Genomic DNA, 20,363 nt, shown 5'->3' with positions numbered 1-20,363 from the left:
CTTGCACGTTTATGTAACATCATAAACTATCATAACATAGCTGAGTATTAGACACATCACGTTAACGGAAATTTAAAAAAGGTAACGGGTAATTAAACGTAGTCAAATACACCAAATTGTTTGAATCAGACTACATCCAAATTCGACAAATTCAAATAATAAAATTACATTAAACAACAACTGAGTTACAATATTAGCTAAGCCTACTCTCGAGTGTTGTACCGTCTCCCTCTACCCCGCTTAAGTCGCCGACACGTCAAAACAGGGTTAAGCAAATTCAAAATCCTCCGCAAAGTACCATGAACAGGAGTTCCTTCCACCGCCTCACCTTCGCGAAGTGACCTCTCCACCTCATCCCTAACACCACGGCATACCTGAAGCATGTTAGGGTCATTCCTTGCTTCCGCGGCCTCTATCAACACCTCTAAGTTAGGTGGCCTTGGTGGTGACGCCGGAGCTTGTACGGGTCGCATAACTGGATGCGACACTTTGTAAAACCATGTCATGTATCCAGGTTCATGGTCCCATGCGCTAACCACAGCCTGACCCCTCATCTCTTCAGCAATCATCCTCAAATCCAACTCCTCCATAAAAACACGATCAATCTCACATAGGCTCATCCCCGGAGTCGCAGACAAATCCGGTTTTCTAGGAATGCCTTGGACATGTTTAAATTGTCTAAGCACGCGTTCAGGCAAATGCTTTGCTTTCAAATTACCACATCTCAACCATCCAGAAAACCAGCATGAATTTATCAAAGGGCGGACGTGTCGGTGATCATCATATGGACTGAATACGCAGTCGTACGTCTGAATATTATCCAAACTGTTTCTATAGCTACTTGGTTCCCTATGTCCAGCTCCGGGAACAAACTTTGCATTTCGAGGCATGCCCTCAGAATAGATAGGATCCTGCGCCCACACGCTAAGTCCCGGAAAATGAGAAATTATCCAGCCCTGAAAGCATGACAAACAAGTTTCATTATATTGACGGACATTACATATCATACATGTTGAATAATTTTCGTAAGCGCACGTTTATGTTACCTGAAGCAAAGACATGTACCCAGCCATCTGATTCACTGTCACCAAACACGCATCATCCAGATAATGTTGCAAATGAACCAGAGCAGCAGCACCCCAATTCCATTCACGGACAGCCGACAAATCCTGAAAATACTGCAGGTATACTACGTCCACGTAGTAACTGCTTTTGTTGCTAAATATGGTACAACAGACCAAAAATAGCAAGAAAGCCCGTATGGACCTGTCCCTATACAGCTTAATCTCATGCGCCGACTTACCTTCAGCAACAGCTTTATCAGCTAATCCGTGGTTAACACTATAGATATCCTCCACGTCAGAATGCTTCAGATGGAGCCCGTTCATTTTGGCAAAATGACCCATAACAACATTCCGATCAACTCCTAGAAATGAATTAACCATGTCAGCCGCTTCATCCCTTGACATTTTGCCATGGTTCAGAAACTTTCCCTCGATCGGAATATGCAACAGACACTGGACATCGTCCAATGTGATGGCCAGCTCACCCAATGGAATGTGGAATGAACTCGTCTCCGTATGCCATCTTTCAACAAATGCCCAGAGGAGCCCGTAGTCAAGCACGCTAAAATTAGTCCGGGTAAGCGGCTCCAAACCCGATGCTTCAACCACATCCCAAAACCATCTGTCCGTGCGGCGGGACGGTTTTTGTATATTAATAACTTTTTTTCCGCTGGCGATGCAACGTAAATTTACCGCTAAAATCTGAAAAATTCAAATAACACAAAAAATTATCGAGCTAACGTAATCACAACATTTTTAATAAAATAATCGTCGTATTTTAAATTGGTTTACCTCTTTGTCATTTGGGTCTGCATACCATATCGGAATAGCCATATGCTTATCGTACTCCGTTAACAAGGACAAATCCGTCGGTCCTCCTCCAAAACCTACTTCATCATCATTACGTGAACACTTTGGTGGTTTTCGGCGTACTGGTTTGCGCCGTTGTTGTCGAGGTGGTTGTTGCGGTGGGTCTTGCGGTTCATCTTGCGGTGAGTGTTGCGGTGAGACTTGTGGTGAGACTTGTGGTGATCCAAGATCATCATAATCAAAACACGCATTTAAAAATTGGTCGGCATCAAATTCATCTTGCACCACCAATGATTGTCCTAGACGTGTCCGTCCACGTGTATGCGACCCACCCGCCTCGGCATCATGTGTACCTTGCCCCGGAGTTGGTCCTTTGCGACGACCTCGTTTGGACGGATGATTTTCAGCAAGCTCTCTACGAGCGGAAGCATGTGCATTGATTGCCTTTCCATGCCTACCCCTAGGTAGATTTTCTTCCATATCTATACATAGATAAATAAATTCACAGTCAATACAATACTTATAATTCAATCGAACACATGATTCTTGCAACAATGGAAACATAATTCAAATGGAAACATGCATTCATATTCACTCGTACATTTTGACAAACACTTAGAGTACACTATAACTCAATTAGCTTCATATTCACATTTAACTCAATTAGCAACATTCATTCATGCTAGTATGTAACCAATCTAACAACTAACCAATAATCAACGATTCAAACAACATAATCAACAATTTAACTCAATAATCAGATATTGAAATTTTGGAATTTTTATACGGAAGAACAAAAAATGAATTTGAAATGTCATGGTGATGAGGAATGCATAGAATGACAAATAAAGGAAAGAAACTTACTTGATGAAATGTGATTTGAAGTTGGATGTTGAAGTTGGCCGCAAATGTGTAGAAGAAAGGAAGAGAGGAGTTTTGTGGTTTGTTTTTCAAAATAAAACGAACTTACTGAAATTGTTCATATGTAAGACAACTTCGGTTAATATCAACCGAATCAAAACTTCGGTTAATATCCACCGAAGCAACCCTACATTCGGTTCGTGGATACCGAACGATGTCAACACCACGTTCGGTTCGCATTTACCGAAATGTTTCAAGATGTCAAAAGACTTCGGTTTTTATAAACCGCAGTACCCCCCAAGGGTAAAAACGGAAATTCGGGGGGTATAAAAGAAATGGGGGGGGTCGGGAGAGAAAACTTCTGGTCATGGAGTAGTATTTGCTATGCGTCCAAAATCTTCAATGGCCAGGCCAACCAAAGATACTACATGGACTTGGCACTGTTGGCAGTACATACATGCAGTTATTTCAGGGACCCCTTTGAGTCATAGCACAGCCAGACATGCATACACAAAATCCGCTTTTAAATTTGGCAGTCTTTTTCTTTTTTGTTTTACATAAAGTTGTGAGTTGGGTATTGAAACTCACAAGGGTTGAACGTACCACAAAGTTTAAAAAACGTTTATAAAGGTACTTACATAGTTAGTACATAGTATTCCTTCTGCTTCTCATCTCAGCAAATAAAATTGCAATATTTTTTTTTTTTGAGCAGCAAAAAAGATTTTATTGAAACTACTCACCAAATCATAAGGCATGATTTGAGAGCATAAAGTTACAACAAGAAAAAGAAACAGAACAGTAAAACAAACAAGGCTAACAAACACAGGTAACCAAATAACAACAGTCAAATAACAACAAACATAGCAGAAAAACAAGGGGTAGCAGGAAACAAAACCAGGCCACGCAAACCATAACAAATCAACCACGAGGCATACACTCCAAAGGGCTCCATCTCCACTCATACAAAAGGCAAGGATCCTTGGCAACTCTACCCACAAACCACTTCCAGGAAAGAACCTTGTTCTACACACCATTGTTAAAAACACAATATTTCTGATTTTCCACAAAACCCACATAAAAGCAGTCCAAATCATCGCCAGACCAGCCTTCTCTTGTTCTTCACAAAAGATAACAACACAGCAAGCGACAAAAAAGGTTATTCGGGAGAATAATGATAAATCGCAGCCAGCTCGTAATAGCGTACCAAACCTTCGCCGCAATAAAATTGCAATATTAATTAGCCCCTTTATGCCTTATTTAACATAGCATTAATTCATTAGTAAGTTATTGTCCAATATGTTTCACATTTCACTAAACCAAATGATATGGAATACACATAAATTTGTGCAATGAATTGTTTCTAACATTTTCTTTACTTTAGGGTAGGATGAGAGAAGGGTAAGAAGATAAAAAAGTATCATTAAATGAATTCTTCATAGGAATTTACCTATGAATTTAGCATCTATATATAATCAAAAGTCTACTTGGGCTTTTACCTATGAATTTAGCCACTACTAAAGAATACAGACATACATCAAACTGCAAGCTCTTCTCGTGAATAGCCATGCAGCCAGAGTCACCAAGGAAAACGAACTTGCTTGGGAACTTCTACCTGTATGTAATAAAACATTTTTATTTTTCCTTTCATACAACTTCATTACTCGTCTTTATTGAAAGTGTACATAACTTCCTCTTGGTCGACGGTCCATTTATAAACTTATTTAGAGTCTGGCATTACGAAGTTGTTGCTTCAACATCGGTCGAATATACTCTTGAAAGCCATCTGGCACAACTGAATCATTCAATGGATCCTTCCATGCCGCCTCATATAGCTTTGGATACACATTTCCATCATAGCAGCCAAGAATTGAACTGAGGTAGTGATCAGTGTAGTTAAACGCATCAACGAGCGCAATTGCATTAGGACGAACCTATCCAAACATATCATGAGGTAAAACGCATCAACAAGCGCAATTTCATGAGGTATAAACCTACGTACTAGATGTGACCTATGCATTGCTATCATTTAGGACAAACCTGTGAATACAATGACCTGAGCTGGTCATTGGCCAGTGAACCCTGTTTGGGAGTGATGCAACCAGTAGAAAGAAAATCACCCAAATGCTTGTGAAGATGAAACAAAGCATAAATGCTACAAAGAATTTGTAATTGCTGTTTCACTCCCTTTCCTGGTATATCTTGCTGCAACTTCTCAATAAATCTGGAACGATAAAAAGAAGCATAAGTTGGTCACTTAAATGTAGAATATCCAAGCATCAAATAGAGAAAGCTTAAACAAGCAAATGAACAATTGATCGGGATATTGTTTGGGATACTTTCAGTAAATGTCTCTTCATCAAAAGGACGATCAATCACACTACAGATAAACTGGAGACATAACGTGGAACCATGTACAAATGGGAAGAAACTCACTTGGAAACAACAATCAACTGGCAATGAGCGCGAGCTGCCTCAACTAGATCATTTGAGAGTTCTTGGAAACCTGTGATCATGAAATCATTAGCATTTACAGTCATCATATCTGACCATGCTGCATTAAATGCAACATAGACATATGCGCTGGAGAGATTCTTATATCCCTGTTCTCCTACCAAACAACCATAAGAAATACAACGAAATAGCTTCTGACTTAAAGCAGGGCTGAATCATTTACCCTCTTCAGGATTGCTAAACTTGCTGAGATTTTTAGCACAGGCAACTGACTTCCTAGCAGCCCTAGCTTCAAATGCTCCCAGCACTGCATTAGGATTCAACCAATCCTCCGCTGCAAGCAATCAAATTTACTATAATTAACTTACAAATTAAGAATTAATTAGGGATAAAATAGTGTCAGGACTCAGGACAGTCTACATACGTTCTCATATATATTGGGGGTTGGTAATAATTACTAATTTGTTATGATTCTAATTATACAGATATTCAATCGCAAATTAGTTCCTCACATGCTCTTTACCGATTCTAACATATATAAATGATATGCTAAAATAATATTTAATATATTCTAACAAATTATAACTCCAGAACGACAGAGGTATAGTTAGTAATAATATCATCTCAATCTATTAGATTTGGGATATCAATAGACTGAAAAGAGTTTGAATTTAGTCATTTGTTATAATTTTTATAATCTCAGTCAAATATTTATACCTTTTTGAACATCAGACCGAGATTCCATCAGTTGTTGCACTCGTCCCATATAAGCTGTTGTACCAACAGGCTTTTTTCCAGATCCCAACTGAGAAATAATCTTCATGAGATACCTTGCAACCTACAAGGGATTTTCTAGAAGTTATCAAACAACTCTAGACCATTCTCAGTTAAAAATATCCAATAAAGACAACTGCAACAGGGTATTCGAAGCATGGAAACCTGGAAAGGGCACATGAGAATACTTGTGCAAAGCATGAAGAGTGAAGATACGGCCAAATAAGAGAAGGCAAGAATAGCTAATGATTATTATTTTAGTTGTTTCTATCCTTTTGGAACTTCCTTCCAATATAAATACTATAGATTTGACAGCTCCGAACTCTTAAACTAAACATCAGTATGTAATTTTTTTCAGAATCCAATATAAAAAAACAAAGGTCATACTCCAAAAATGAAGATATGCACAATATGCATGAGAATGAGATCACATTGAATTCAACCATATAAAATCCTATCCCTCCAAAACAAGCAACACAGCTATACTGCAATATACAAATAGCACACAATGTGATGCAAGTATATTCAATATATATAAACCTGTAAAAGCAGCACAATGTTGTCTCCTTCATACGTGCAGGTAGGAACATAGACTGCAAATAACTCAGGGAGACCACTGGTGCAAAGGTAACCATGGCCACCACATAATTTGCGGCATTCTTCAATTCCATCCTGGAAAATGAAGTGAATTTAACTTAATCTGAACTTCAAAGAATTTAAATTTGTTATGAAGTGAAAATCATGTAGTAGGACGAAACAAAATGGCAATAAAAAAAACATGATGATAACATCAGAGACACTTGGACCATTTATTTGAAAAGCATACTGTCAATAAAGCCTGAAACTCAACATACCAATAGTTTAGATAAATGAATGCTAATGGATTTTAATGTAATGCATGCAGAAAAGATAAGCGTTCCATTAGATGTAATGCATGAAATGATAGACACACTGGCAATTCTACTAGAGTTTTATCCATTTAGTAATCACACACAAATTGATTTATAGTATTATCCTGATGCTTGATCACACCCATCGACACCCTCACACCAGTGCACCACTCTCAGCATATTTCAAACAACAAAACAAAATCCAAGCAGACAAACAAATATCAGAAAGCTCATAAAGTATGATGTATCTGTTACAAAAGTCAGAAAATGAAGTTCAACATGTAAAGAGGAGCTTAAGGAAGGAAACACTAAAAAGATGATAAACTATCACAGAAGAACAGGAAATTGTTAAGCGATACAACTCCCAAAATGAACAAAAGTAAACCATATTTTACATTCTATAAAATGGAGCTAAATAATCACTTAAGTTCATCGACTAAAATCAAGAGGTTGAGAAATGGAGATTAATATCAGTAATCACATACAGCAGTTGCTGAGGTAGTCAAGGACTTCAATCCCGCGGTGCATGCATGAGCCTCAGGCAATGTTGAAAAATCATTGGCTTGCAATCTTTTCATCACATCCGTGTAAAGCCATTTCAACCACTCACCAACAAATCTGAAAGCATAAGCAGAGGCTAGCAAAGGGAAGAGCCTAGCTTGTTGTGTTTTATAATCTATCACCTGAAAGGGACAAAAAAGATGGCACAGACTGAGGGACACATTATAGAATAGATTAAAGAGATATAAACTATCAGTAGGAAAAACACATCAACCTAGCATCCAATTACTCTCAAACTTTTTTTATGCAGACAATGTTGCAAACCCTGGTTAATATATCTAAATACACATATCAATATCTAAAGTTTCATGTCCAAGAAGAGTATGACACCCATCCACCTTCACATTACAAACAGCATATGTTTGATAGATTAAAATTTCCGTACTAAAAAAAATGTTTGGTTCAGTTTTTTATTATAAATAATCCCCTTAATTATTTTAAAAAATGGTTTCAAATTTTTTTTGTCAAAAAAACAATGCCAATAAAATAAACTTAATCCAAACATGCAGCAAATCAGAAGCAACATCTCATTAAAGAAAAAGTGATTCATTTTCAATTTGTATCCTGTAAGTTTGGGATTCATCCCTTTTAAATTGCATTTTGCATTCTTTTTAATTTAAAGAAAATCCCATGAGCATCTCTTTTGATAAAATAAAACTGCTCCAGAAGCAACTAATACTGTGCATCAACAAAGGGCTAGTACAAATCACCTGTGATTCAAGACCTCCATTACTTGCCCCAAACTGTCTTCGAACAGCACTATATCTTGTAGCAATGCAAACAGCTCTCGACATAGCAGTGGACGCATCAGAGACAATTGTTTGTCTCACATATACCATAGTACCGTAAACTAATTGTCTTGGAACATTGGATTGTACATATTTTCCTTCCCTTGTAATCCGTGAAACTCTGGTGGAATTAAATAAAAATAGTGATAGTCGGTATAGATTGACATGAAAGTATAAGCGATGGCAATTTAAAAATTCAGTTTACGTGTTGCTTATTTTGAAAATACATTTTGACTTTTGCTTATATTTAAAATCGGAGGGAGTATTAAGACAAATGAATGAAAGGAACTAGACATTCAATGAAGATCATATATGAATTAAATACCCTAAAATGCCAAACTATGAGTATCAGATTTGACCCATTTGATGGAAGAGAGGTATATACGGGTAAGACAAACTAACCTCATTAACATTTGATCCCTTGGAATTCTTACATGTTCAAACCTCAGAACTCCATTGTCCATAGTGTTATATGCTCCATTTCCAAATTTCATTCCAATATCGCCAACAGTTATGCCAGGAAGAGGTAAGTGATCATCCAGGCTACGCAGCTGGACAATGAAGCCTTCCAATATTCCAATTGGACATATTGTTAGTTAATTGAAATCTGAATCTAACAACAGAAATTTAGATGATTAAGTATATAATTACCATGCACTCCGTGATCTTTGCCATCAGTGATTAGTCGGGCATAAACAACAGCATGTGTTGACACTTTACCCAATCCACCAGGCCACCACTGTTTAAATCAGCATCAACAGAGTGAAGATAATTCCAACAGATGTATAAAAATATCATGCTCACCAAATACTCTTGAAAACAAATATGCACAGTAAATAGCAAAAAAAAAAGGGTGTGCCAGCTGCGTTTCCCCAATTGTGCTTATGAATGAAACATCGATATCTTAAGATTATAGATCCTCACATCATGAAAATGCATCTTAAAATACAAGTTAAGGCTCTCATAAGTCATCTCCAATTTTACTTACTTTGCTGGAAGTCAATGTGGGGCTATGAATAACAAATTCATCTGTTTTGGGATCAAATGTTGCCGTTGTTTCTAACCCTTGAACATTAGATCCATGGCCAAGTTCAGTTTGGGCATAGCAACCAATTATTTGCATCTTTTGTGCCAAAGGCAGCCACTTTTGCTGCTGTTCATCAGTTCCTTGTCCTTTGATAGCAGGAATAAACATTCCCTGAATCCACAAATCTCTTTCAAATCAGTAAAGATATTAAAGATAAGAATGCCGCTAGGACAAGAGATTGAGCTTACCCAATGAAGATCAGTAAAAGCAGGTTCATCCACAAAGGATCTAAGCATAGAAGCTTCCTCCTCTGTATGACAAATATCAGTGAAAAACACCATTAAGGAACTTCCCATTGAAGAAATTAACAAGATACCAAATGCAAAATAGAGAAAGAATAGAACCCACCGCTAAGACGAAGCTCAATAATCCTTTTCCATGCATAAGCTGCTTTCTTCAAAGTGCTCTTAAATAACTCCTTCCTACCAAGCATGGGTCTATGATCCTTTCTAAATGCCTACACACAAGGATCAAAAGTTTCAGACACACTTAAAAGAGGTAAAAATGCTTTAAGCTAGGAACAGGTAAGTGATACAATAAACACTAACACATCAAACTCTCATCAAGCATTGCTACACCAATCCATTTCACATCAGCATAGCAACAATACAAATTTCACTCAGTTTAATTTTGATGCATTGTCCATTAACTGTCAACAAATCATTACTAATCAAATAAGTGAATAATAGTCTCTGTTGGTAGGGATGTTGCATTATATATGCAAGGGCCAGAGTTTGAACTCCGGACCTCACTTATCCACCTTAAGAGTGAAATTTCTAGCCACTAGGCTACTTAACAAAAAAAAAAATGTGAATCAAAATTATGATTGATGATAATGTAAAACATTCTTTATATCGACTGTGTATATAAATTAAATCCTTTCACAAATAAATATTTTACACAACCTCTTCACAGTTAACAAAGTGGTCTAATCAGCTGAAAATAAAAATTCAAAATGTCATCCGTTGATTTAATTTATTAAAATATGTACTAAAATAAAAGTTTAATTACAGTTTTGGTCCTCTATTTTCACTCATCGACAAAATTCGTCCCCTATTTTAAAATCACTCAGTTTTATTCCTTCCCTGACATTTTTGAACTTTAAAATTGTGACGCATCATATTTAGACTAAAGTTTTTAAAGAGTTTTCTTGTAATTTCGCATGAGTTAATCATTCCATGTCATCCGGGTTGTATGATACGTCATTTAAAACATAGATCACCTATCTTTTTAGTAAATAACTCAGAAGGAGTACAAAATATGAAGCACGGACACTACTCAGATTAGCCACTATCCCGTGTGGAACAGTGTCGATTGACACCATATGAGGCTGACACTTATAATTACACTTAATTATGTCATTTTCTCAAATTATTATGGTGTCAATGTACGAGTGTCTGTGTCTGTGTCCGTGCTTACCAACATGAAAATAGAAATACAAAAACGATGATTAAGCAAATAAATCAAAAGATATTGGATCCATAAAAATTAAACAGCTGAATCAAATTAAATACATGAGTAAGAAAAAGCAATAAGAAGATAAAGTGTATGGAAATTAACCGGATCACTAGCAACAAGACGAGACATTCGATCAGAAACTTCAAAAGCATGAGAAGAACCAGCCCAAACGATCTTCATCGCATCGACATCGAATTCAGCTTTGTTTCTTTCAAAAGCCAAATGATCTACACCTTCCATAATTCAAATTATCCTAACAACAACAACAACACAATCCTCTTCTCTTTCGAATAATAATAATCGAAAAGAAAGAAGAAGAAGAAGAAATGAATGAATGAAAATTGAGAAGTAGCTTGATCTCTGCAACAACCACCAAATGTAAATGCAATGAATGACGCAAGAGATTAGCGTCTATTCTATTCTCTTTATATTGAGGATGATTTTGTCTTTTCTTATCGAGAAAATAGAAAAGGGATAAATTAGATACGCTTTTCAAAGTCCATTTTTTGTACTTTTATTTTCACATTCACATTAAAAAATTCCAAATCTTTTCTTTATTTTATTGGAGTAAGTTGTTATTTTTTCTTTGTCTATGTTTAGTTAGTTATTTATTGTTCTGGCGGTCAATTAGGTAAACGCAAAATATTTTCAGACAGATGGTATTATCTTATCCTATCTCATTAATGTATTGATCTGAAAAATAAAACTTAACATGGAAAAATTGAAAAAAAATCATATTTCACAAAATTAACTATTTAATTTTAATTATAGCATTTATCTAGTCATTATCTTTACTTTTACCGATGATAATGATGAATATATAATAGTAGTTAATAAACCACTAGGTTCGGTATGGTGAGAGGTTTGAGTAATACGCTATCAATCTTGGGTTCGATTTTCGACTTATTGTAAAAAAAAAAAAATTAGTAAGAAATTAAGAATATTATCTATCTATCTATTGCTATTATTTAGCAGTAATTTTTTTTTAGATACCTATTATTTAGTAATTAGTAAAGTAACAAATAAACCTTTTTTTTTCTTGCTCAAAAAACAAAAAAAAAAAAATCTTTTTTCAACGTTAAAATGTAGAAGATTTGGTCAACAAAAATAACTGTAGAAGATATACTCAACCATTTTTTTTATTTTTAAACTTCCATTTATTTTTTAGTCAATTAAACATGCGAATATCAGTAACATTCTTTAACAAACAATATTCAATTTTTTATTTAATTTACTTTTTTTTTTGGTCTTACATTTATTTAATTTACTCTTTAACTTATCTTATAAGTTTTTTTTTTATAATTATCTTATAAGTTCAATAAATAAATTAGCTTTGATAAATATAAATTTGTCAATTACTAAACTAATTTTTATTTTAGTAAAGTTTAATGGATATATTATGTCCAGGTAAATTAATTTTAGGAGTAAAATATCATACATTTTTTTGGTCATGTTCTCCTTTTAAAATTTGACGCATCAACAATTTTTTCTATTTTCTCCTCTTAAGATGTTGATGTATTAAATTTTAAGTGGAGAACATGATCAAAAGGATGTTAGTAATTGACCTAAGTTTTCTTCTTAATTTTACACAACACTATTCAATATGAATTAAGTGTTTTTCCATATCATACGATTAATGTGTGATGTATGTCCTGCTATTATTAACACTAATATCCAATATTCAATATATATTTACTTTTAGCCCCTAAAAATTATTTTAATTTTAATTAAATTTATGAAATATATTAATTTAAATATATTTTTCATTGAGCATTAACCCGTGCGAATGCACGGGTAAGTTATACTAGTAGTAGTTAATAAACCACTAGGTTCGGTATGGTGAGGGGTTTGAGTAATATGCTATCAATCTTGGGTTCGATTTTCGACTTATTGTAAAAAAAAAAAAAATAGTAAGAAATTAAGAATTTTTTTTTTATCTATATAATTTTTCTTAACAAATTATAGCATTTAACAAATTTTTTAAATTACCTTTTAAGGAGGGGGAGTTATCTCTTCACTTTTTTCAAGTCAAACTTGGGTTTTTTTATATTTTATTTTAATAAATAGATATTATTGAAATGTAATTGTTTTGAACTGAGCCCAAGCCCAACTCAGCGTCGAGCACGGTCCACTTAATAGTCGAGTTCAGCCTAATATCGCTTTGGCCCAAAGCCACACATTCCTACTCAATGGCACAAAAGTTGACATTTTTGTGATGACAAAACATAGAAATGATTGACATTTACGGCCAATTATGACGTTTCAACTGTTATCCCAACGACCATCAACGTCGAGACCATGAAATTTACCCTCACATTGATAACATTGATTCCGCGTTGGACTGTATATATCCTTCTCGTGCACAAGAATTATGTATCTTTTTTATATATTCTCTAACATATCACCCTTGAGTGTCAAAATGTCTTACATGTACACTATCCCGTTCACCATAATAGTATTGAAGAAGTGTTTCATTGGCCCCAATCAATCTGATTAGGTACGATCACTAATAATATAGATGAGTTATGTATATATGTCGTGGAAAGTACTTAAACAAACCCCCAAATGTAAGGAACCACATTGTGAATCTTATTATGACATTGTCATCGATATTAAGAGCATCTTCAATAAGAATATCAAAGAGAGTATCATAGTTTAATGATTTGTACCTTAATTGTTTTTATCATTGGAGTTCCATGACATGACATAGGGAATATCAAAATTGATGATACAATATCTTATTTAAGGTAATAAATATGTAAGGGACCGCTTGTTAATAATGTATGATATCCAATGTGACATCACCATTAGAGCGAAATATGTATTAGTTGAATAAATATTACATGACATTGTAAAAACTACTTCTTAATAATGTATGATATCCAAAGTGATATCACCATTAGAGATGTCGTACGAGCCACACATTCATTTGAGACAAAGCATGTGCACCATCGGCCACGAACTGCTCTATTTGTCTAAGATATTAAGATAATATTTATGTCTTCCAAAATACCACTTTGTGTTTCATGTACTGAAAGTGACTGAAACACAAATAATGTAGAGCATGATTTCCTATTATATTTGCATAATTTCAATTAATCTTTTCATAATTTAAAGGGTAAATAGGCAAAAGCCATGATTGATATACTAGAAAATAGAAATTCAAAGAATATTCTAAATAATTTATTGATACCAATCTACATAATTTTAAATAAAAAATCTAAAACCTATGTCGCGTGCTATTTTGTCCTGTAAAATCCTGTTCTACATGATTAATTTTACCATGATGAAGTCTAGATATCAAAACTTAAAACACATAAATAGGAAGCACAACTTGATAGATTGTCAAACTGCACAATCAACTTTACATAATTCTAAGAAATGAAAAGTTGAAAACTACTTAACAAACATGAAGTTTTAATTTAAACCCAAGTAATTCCTAGATGCTAATGCCTACAAGCAAAGAAACAAACTAGGTTAACCATTATGAAATGGAAAATAAAAAATTATTAAGGTTATCCCACAGTCACATATATAAGATGAATCACACAAGACTACATCATGATAATAATGCTCACAGAACAGTCCCACAAGCTGGAGTTGTATGAAATGCCGACTGTCTAGAAGGTCCTTCTTCGAGTAGTTTACGAGACAAAGTTGAGGGGCCGGCATCACCAATAGTCTCTCCTAAACTCAGTTTTGACATGCCAACAAGTTCATCGACATTGATTGGGCTCTTGGAATGTACTGGGGTTGGCTTCACCACTTCATGTGTCTCCTTCTTAGGAGCCGGCTCCGGACTGTATCCAGACCAATAAGGAAGAGGAAATGGGAAGAATGGAGAAAAATATGCCGGATATACTAGCGGGTAAGACGACGCTTGTGTGTTGCTATCAGGCATTAATGGGGCAGAGGCAGACTCTCCATCATTTGAGTTTGTGGAATCCATTGATTCGCATTCTTCATCGAGCGGGGGAGCAGCAGGCAAAGGGTTATTGCCTTCTGTTTCAGTCTGTGGCGGATTAGCTGACATGAAGTCTTGCGGTACCATTGAAGCATCAGCTGCCTGCAAAATCAATATGAAAATTCAAGAAATCGAAGAAAAAAATGAGAAGGTTCCAAAGGAAAAGTAACTACATAATGCAATGTTTGGAGAACTAAATAAATGCTGGTGGTATTTATGTAACTTCTCCAAACATTACATAAATTAGTAGTTACTATTTAAACGTAGGGGACTAATTGAAAACTAAAATAAACGTAAGAGACCGAACATGCAATTAAGCCTGAAAACAATGTTAAATACCCCAAAGTTGTGGTTCTATAAATTATCTAAACAGAACATTATCTTAAATGTCAAGGAAATGGACAAATTTCATAGATGGCAAACAATGTATTGTGAACGAGATTCACAATACTTATTTGTCACAAAAGCATAAAAAGGTTACATAATATCTTTAAAAGAAAGAAACATATTTGGATAAGCTTATCAAATGGTAATGAACAGGTTATGTAGCATCAATTCAATAATTATATGCAACATAATGTAAAGGAAAGACATATATGCAACACAAGTATTTGCAAATAAGGAGGAAAAGTGACAAACATCATCTGCAACAATATCAAACAAGCTGGACCGTCTTTTCCGCCTAGACACATTGCTTTGCCTGATGAAATATTTTTGAGCATGACTGGCCACTTGAGTAGGTGTCCTTGATATAACATAGTTCCTAGCAATTCCACGCCAATCACCTTTGCCCAGCTTCTGCAATCCAAGTAAAAACATTCTATGTTCCTCTTCGGTCCATGGAGTACCTGCAAATAAAAGATTAAAAATTAAACCTTAACAAATATAACACAAGAATTTCTCCGAAATCCCCATTGAAGGTGAATGTAACGTGAACTTAAAGAAAAACACAAAAATGCATATTCAGTTAAACAGCCGGCCCAAAAACCTAATACTCAGCTTAAAAAAAGGATCATTCTAAAGCTTAATCTAGCCCTTGCTAACTCTTGGGTTGGGCTGGCAGGCAAAGCTTGCACAGAGTATTAGGGGAGGAAATAGGCTAAGACATGTTATCATTTTGGCAAAATTACGTTAAACGAGTTGGGACAAATATTGTGCAAGAGAGAAGAGGAATAGGCAGTGTATCCCCAGAAATATTCGTCGTCTAATGTACAAAAATATCAGAGAGCAATTCCCTCTGATTCCTCTTTTCTCTTGCATAATATTTGTTCGAAATTGTTTAGCCTATTTCAAAACCAGGAAAGAGTTGCACAAAGGAGATAGGAAAGGAGTACACATAGGATAAGTGGCATACTCCATAATGCATTCATAGCACGTCATTAACATAACAGACACATGTATATTTATTCAACAGAACGTGTGAAAAACGGACTTAAAAACACATGGGGAAAAAAACTTAGAACTAATTTGATATAGTTAAATAACTTAAATGGCCGCATAATGTATTTTGCATATCATTTAAGAACTGTGGATCTATTCACAGTTGTGTAATTTGAAAAAGAAACTTAAGAAATCATCATAAAAAAGTGCATACTCTGCTAACTCTTACAGATCATTAGGGGTCTAAACAAGCTAGGCAAGGTTTCATGAAACACTTGCTACAGTCTGACATTTAATCTATCAGGCTTATATTAACAAAAAAACATTTTTGTAAAATATAAAGCCTAGTTTAGATGATTGAAACAGTGAAATATGTGCACATAAATGGAACACATAGCTTCATAATTTAGGTACAAAGTAAACAAACAGTAACCCGATAGAAACAAACAGAATGATTTTGAAGCACATGAGCATCATTGATTTTGAAGCACATGAGAAACACTATTTTTGAAGCACATGATACATACACACAACATATCTATCCATTTCTTAGGCCAATTTTCAATACATTTCAAACTCAATTTATACAACAAACATATTTGATAAAAAAAATTCCAACAATTCATTAAAAAAATGACATATACCAAAAAAAAAAATCACAAATGAAGTTAACAGGTACAGTACATTTCTTGTCTAGCTATTCCCAGGTGACACCAACCAAAAATTAAAAGTACAATTTTTTGTCGCAATAAAAAAAAAATACACTATGAATCACTGAAACAAACACGGACACCCGACACGACCCTACACAGCGTAATCGCTGTGTCAGTGTTCGTGTCGGGCACCGCCTTCTATCATAAGTGTCAATACTTACATAAAATACACACCAATCCAAGCTAAGATCACACCATTAATTCAATATACTTGAATTCATCTAATTCATAAAAATAAAAACCAGCTCAAAACAGAACTAAATTAAACTCCAATAATACACATGCAAGCAGAAGAGGGAAAAAAACACTTTTAATAAATAAAAAATAAAACAAAAAACAAACCCTTTTTTCTTTCACGGGAAGCAGAAGAAGAACCGGGAACAAAATCCTCAGAAGCATAACCATCAGCAACAGCAGCATGATCAGGTGTTTCACCAGGAGAACCCGGGTTATTTAACCCGGTATGAAGGGATCCAGACCCGGAACCAGTATAATGACTAAGATTACCCATACTAGCACTTTTCCGGATCCCATCGGTTAATCGAACTCCGAATAGCTTAACACCACGGTTTGGACATGTTCTTGAGTTGTGCCCATTGTGGCTGCAATGGGAACAACGCCGCGTCATGGTTTTCTGAACCGGATCGAAGTGAATTCGATTTATCGGGTATTGAAGATCCGAATTACAGGATCCGAGACATGAAATTGAAGGTTTTAAGGTTTGGAAATTGGAACTACTCTGAATAGGGTTTTTTTTGTTGGTTTTTTTTTTGTGGTTTTTTTTTTATTGTTATGTTATGTTTTTGTTTGGTCTCTCTTCGGGTTTTGTTGAAGATGGGAGAGAAAAAGAGAGAGAGAAACAATAAGCCAACACTATCCATTTATCTTGTCGTGGATAAAGAGCGGTAATGATTAAGTGTTTCGCGGGTGTTTTTTTTATGATAGGTGTTGTGTCTTTTTTGACCGTTGATTGGTTTTGGTGATTGGTGACGTGGTGGAGGTTTAGATGTTTTGTACTTTTATTGGGTGGCGTTTGAGATTGACTTATCATCAATCAAGTTGATTATACAACTTGATTTAGAGGTACAACTTGATGTAGAGGAGTACCATATACGTATTTGGATTCAGTGCACTCTCACAGACCGTAGTTGTGCATTCATGAGTTTTTTATAGTTCGATTTCAATTGAATAGTTCAAATTTTTTTGACCGAAACTTCACTTTTTATAAAATCATAATATACTTTTATTATGGATCGTCTGACTAAAATTAAACAGTCAGGAATTAATGACTGCACGACTACATGCAGTTAATGATTGTACATAATCCGGATTCGTACCATACATCTTTGGTTTGATTTTTTAAAAGAAAAAAAAAATCAAAATGGAATAATTAAGATAATTGTTCCGATCCGACCTCAACTCCACATCTCCGAGAGATTATCCGCTTTGGGGTTAATCCGTCATAGTTTTGTTCTTTGTAGAAAAGGCACCTCAGTGGTTTGAAAGGTGTGAGTGTTGTATATAAACTATCCTTAGCCTCGATTACCAAGCAATGTGTGACTATGTTGGTGTATCCGGAACAGTAGCCCCCTAGTCGAGGCTAAGGGGCTAAAGGGTGTCGACCCACGAGCATGCACGATTTCGTATCCCACAGACAACACCAATGTGTCCACATCCCTGAGAGATTGTCCGCTTTGGGGTTAACCCGTCAAACTTTTGCCCTTTGTAAAAAAAAGCGTCTCAATGGTTTGAAAGATGTGAGTGTTGTATATATAAACTACTATTAACCTCGATTACCAAACGATGTGAGACTATTTTAATGTATCCGGAACAATAATAAACTTAAGACCAAAAATCTGTAGCCTAATAATATTAATATTGTCAGTTGAATTGATATATATATATATATATATATATATATATATATATATATATATATATATATATATATATATATATATATATATATATATATGTGCTCTAAAAAAATTTAATAGCAAAAAGTAAAACAAAATTAACAACATTAATTAAAATTTAAAAACATACTTTAGACCAAAAATCGTTTGTAGAGATTACTTTTAAGTTTAATGTAGATGGAGCACATTGTAAAAGGAATGGTTTTTCAGCTTGTGTCGGATTGCTTAGAAACTCTAGGGGTGGTTTTATTCGGGGTTTTTATTGCAATCTTGGCCGCAATAATTCTCAAGGTGCTGAAATGTGGAGTTTAGTTCATGTTATTTATCTTGACCGTGTTATTTTTGAAACATACGTCTTTACCCTTATTACAGATGTTGTTCTCAATTATTCTACCATCATATCTTATCTCAAACCTCTCATAAAAAATGTTCTTAATCTACTAAATCTTTCGGATTGAGTTGTCAATATTTAACATTGTTTCAAATAGGTCGACTCTCAACAAGGAATTTGATGCTCCTTTTTCCCCAATTTTAATTATTCTTGATTATAATTTTTTACATATTCTTCTAATTCTGAATTGTGAGAGTACTACGATCTAGTTCGTTAATTTAATCTTTTATTATTAAAAAAAAATCGTTGGTAGAGATCTACTTTGGAGGAAAAGCTATCGAGAACACTGCCAAACAAAACAAAGAAGAAGATGCTAATATTGCTAATCCCATCTTTCAACAAAAAAATATAAACTTTTCTAATGATTTCACTTCACCACTTATCCATTTCGATCGGTAAGTATCCTTGGCAAGTGGACGTGCTATTTATAATAAAAAATTATGTCTTATCCATGTGATATAATATTCCTAGATAATTTGAATTCAACCTAAGCCAAATCGAATTGTATATTTTTTCGAAAAAGTTAAATTATTCATTTCAACCTTGACATGATAATGCATCCCATCCCCAAAATTGTATGAGTTTAAAGGAAAGAAAATGAAAGGAAGGAAAATTACGAAAATTGATGGATGAATTATTCATTGATTTTCGTATTTTTTCTTTTTTTTTTTTACTTTTTTTTTGCTCAACCAAACGAATCCTAAAGGATATGTAAAATCAGTATAAATTAATTTTATATTGATAGCTAATAAGAATAGTTTAATTTTTTTTTGACACGGTTTAATTTTTTATATCATATAATAAAAAAATAAATGGGATGACGTGACGAAAAATATGATTACGATTGATTGATAATATAAAATTATTTTATATTGTCGGTATATATTCTTTTTTCTGAAATTGTATTTTAAACTTAATTCAGACATCCGTTAAAAAGAAGAAAAAAAACTTTATTAAGACATCTATAAATATATTTAGCAAACATGAATATGTTGTTGTAAAGTTTCACACAATTTGACATTATTTTTAATGGCTAATGTTATGGTGAACTACCTTCACAAATGGTCCATCATGGACAAGTGATCTACCGAATACGAATTTTACAAAATTTACCGTTAGATTGAAAGTTTATATCATATAGATCATCCATAAAAAAATTTAGAAAAATTGAAAATCATTCGATATGTTATTGAGATCCATCAAGATTAACGATTATTTAATAAACCGTTAATATTGATGGGTCTCAATAACAGAT

At 34.4% G+C, this 20,363-nt stretch overlaps 3 protein-coding genes across 3 annotated transcripts; all 3 read right to left on the bottom strand.

Annotated features, from left to right (window-relative positions):
• Positions 1–6: 6 nt before the first annotated feature.
• LOC123887559 (protein MAIN-LIKE 1-like) lies at positions 7–2,271 on the bottom strand. The gene is made up of 3 exons (XM_045936889.1): positions 1,857–2,271; positions 1,047–1,766; positions 7–956 (listed from the first exon to the last, which is right to left on the bottom strand). The coding sequence occupies exons 1-3, from the start codon at positions 1,896–1,898 to the stop codon at positions 204–206; spliced, it is 1,515 nt and encodes a 504-aa protein (XP_045792845.1). The 5' UTR covers positions 1,899–2,271; the 3' UTR covers positions 7–203.
• A 1,863-nt stretch (positions 2,272–4,134) lies between these two features.
• LOC123883151 (peroxisomal acyl-coenzyme A oxidase 1-like) lies at positions 4,135–11,318 on the bottom strand. The gene is made up of 14 exons (XM_045931880.1): positions 10,847–11,318; positions 9,635–9,743; positions 9,475–9,536; positions 9,188–9,397; positions 8,851–8,938; positions 8,602–8,764; positions 8,122–8,320; positions 7,336–7,533; positions 6,501–6,632; positions 5,904–6,024; positions 5,410–5,520; positions 5,169–5,238; positions 4,773–4,956; positions 4,135–4,666 (listed from the first exon to the last, which is right to left on the bottom strand). Exons 1-14 carry the CDS (start codon positions 10,982–10,984, stop codon positions 4,457–4,459), a joined length of 1,995 nt encoding a protein of 664 aa, XP_045787836.1. The 5' UTR covers positions 10,985–11,318; the 3' UTR covers positions 4,135–4,456.
• Positions 11,319–14,061: 2,743 nt separating this feature from the next.
• LOC123883383 (transcription factor KUA1) lies at positions 14,062–17,706 on the bottom strand. Its single transcript, XM_045932166.1, has 3 exons — positions 17,144–17,706; positions 15,348–15,556; positions 14,062–14,810 (listed from the first exon to the last, which is right to left on the bottom strand). Exons 1-3 carry the CDS (start codon positions 17,427–17,429, stop codon positions 14,319–14,321), a joined length of 987 nt encoding a protein of 328 aa, XP_045788122.1. The 5' UTR covers positions 17,430–17,706; the 3' UTR covers positions 14,062–14,318.
• Positions 17,707–20,363: the final 2,657 nt, after the last annotated feature.

Source organism: Trifolium pratense, linkage group LG5, assembly GCF_020283565.1.
Source record: "Trifolium pratense cultivar HEN17-A07 linkage group LG5, ARS_RC_1.1, whole genome shotgun sequence".
Classification (NCBI taxonomy): domain Eukaryota; kingdom Viridiplantae; phylum Streptophyta; class Magnoliopsida; order Fabales; family Fabaceae; genus Trifolium; species Trifolium pratense.
Note: the sequence above shows the minus strand (reverse complement) of the source record. Positions and strands in the feature narration are given on the sequence as shown.

Coding starts and splice junctions, on each gene's coding strand:
- LOC123887559 (XM_045936889.1), bottom strand. CDS start 1,898: ATGGCTATTCCGATATGGTATGCAGACCCAAATGACAAAGAG. Junction 1,767..1,856: donor CAGACCCAAATGACAAAGAG/GTAAACCAATTT, acceptor TGAATTTTTCAG/ATTTTAGCGGTAAATTTACG. Junction 957..1,046: donor GGTACATGTCTTTGCTTCAG/GTAACATAAACG, acceptor TCATGCTTTCAG/GGCTGGATAATTTCTCATTT.
- LOC123883151 (XM_045931880.1), bottom strand. CDS start 10,984: ATGGAAGGTGTAGATCATTTGGCTTTTGAAAGAAACAAAGCTGAATTC. Junction 9,537..9,634: donor TATTGAGCTTCGTCTTAGCG/GTGGGTTCTATT, acceptor TTTGTCATACAG/AGGAGGAAGCTTCTATGCTT. Junction 8,939..9,187: donor CCACATTGACTTCCAGCAAA/GTAAGTAAAATT, acceptor TGATTTAAACAG/TGGTGGCCTGGTGGATTGGG.
- LOC123883383 (XM_045932166.1), bottom strand. CDS start 17,429: ATGACGCGGCGTTGTTCCCATTGCAGCCACAATGGGCACAACTCAAGA. Junction 15,557..17,143: donor TTCCCGTGAAAGAAAAAAGG/GTTTGTTTTTTG, acceptor TTTTATTTGCAG/GTACTCCATGGACCGAAGAG. Junction 14,811..15,347: donor TTGATATTGTTGCAGATGAT/GTTTGTCACTTT, acceptor TTGATTTTGCAG/GCAGCTGATGCTTCAATGGT.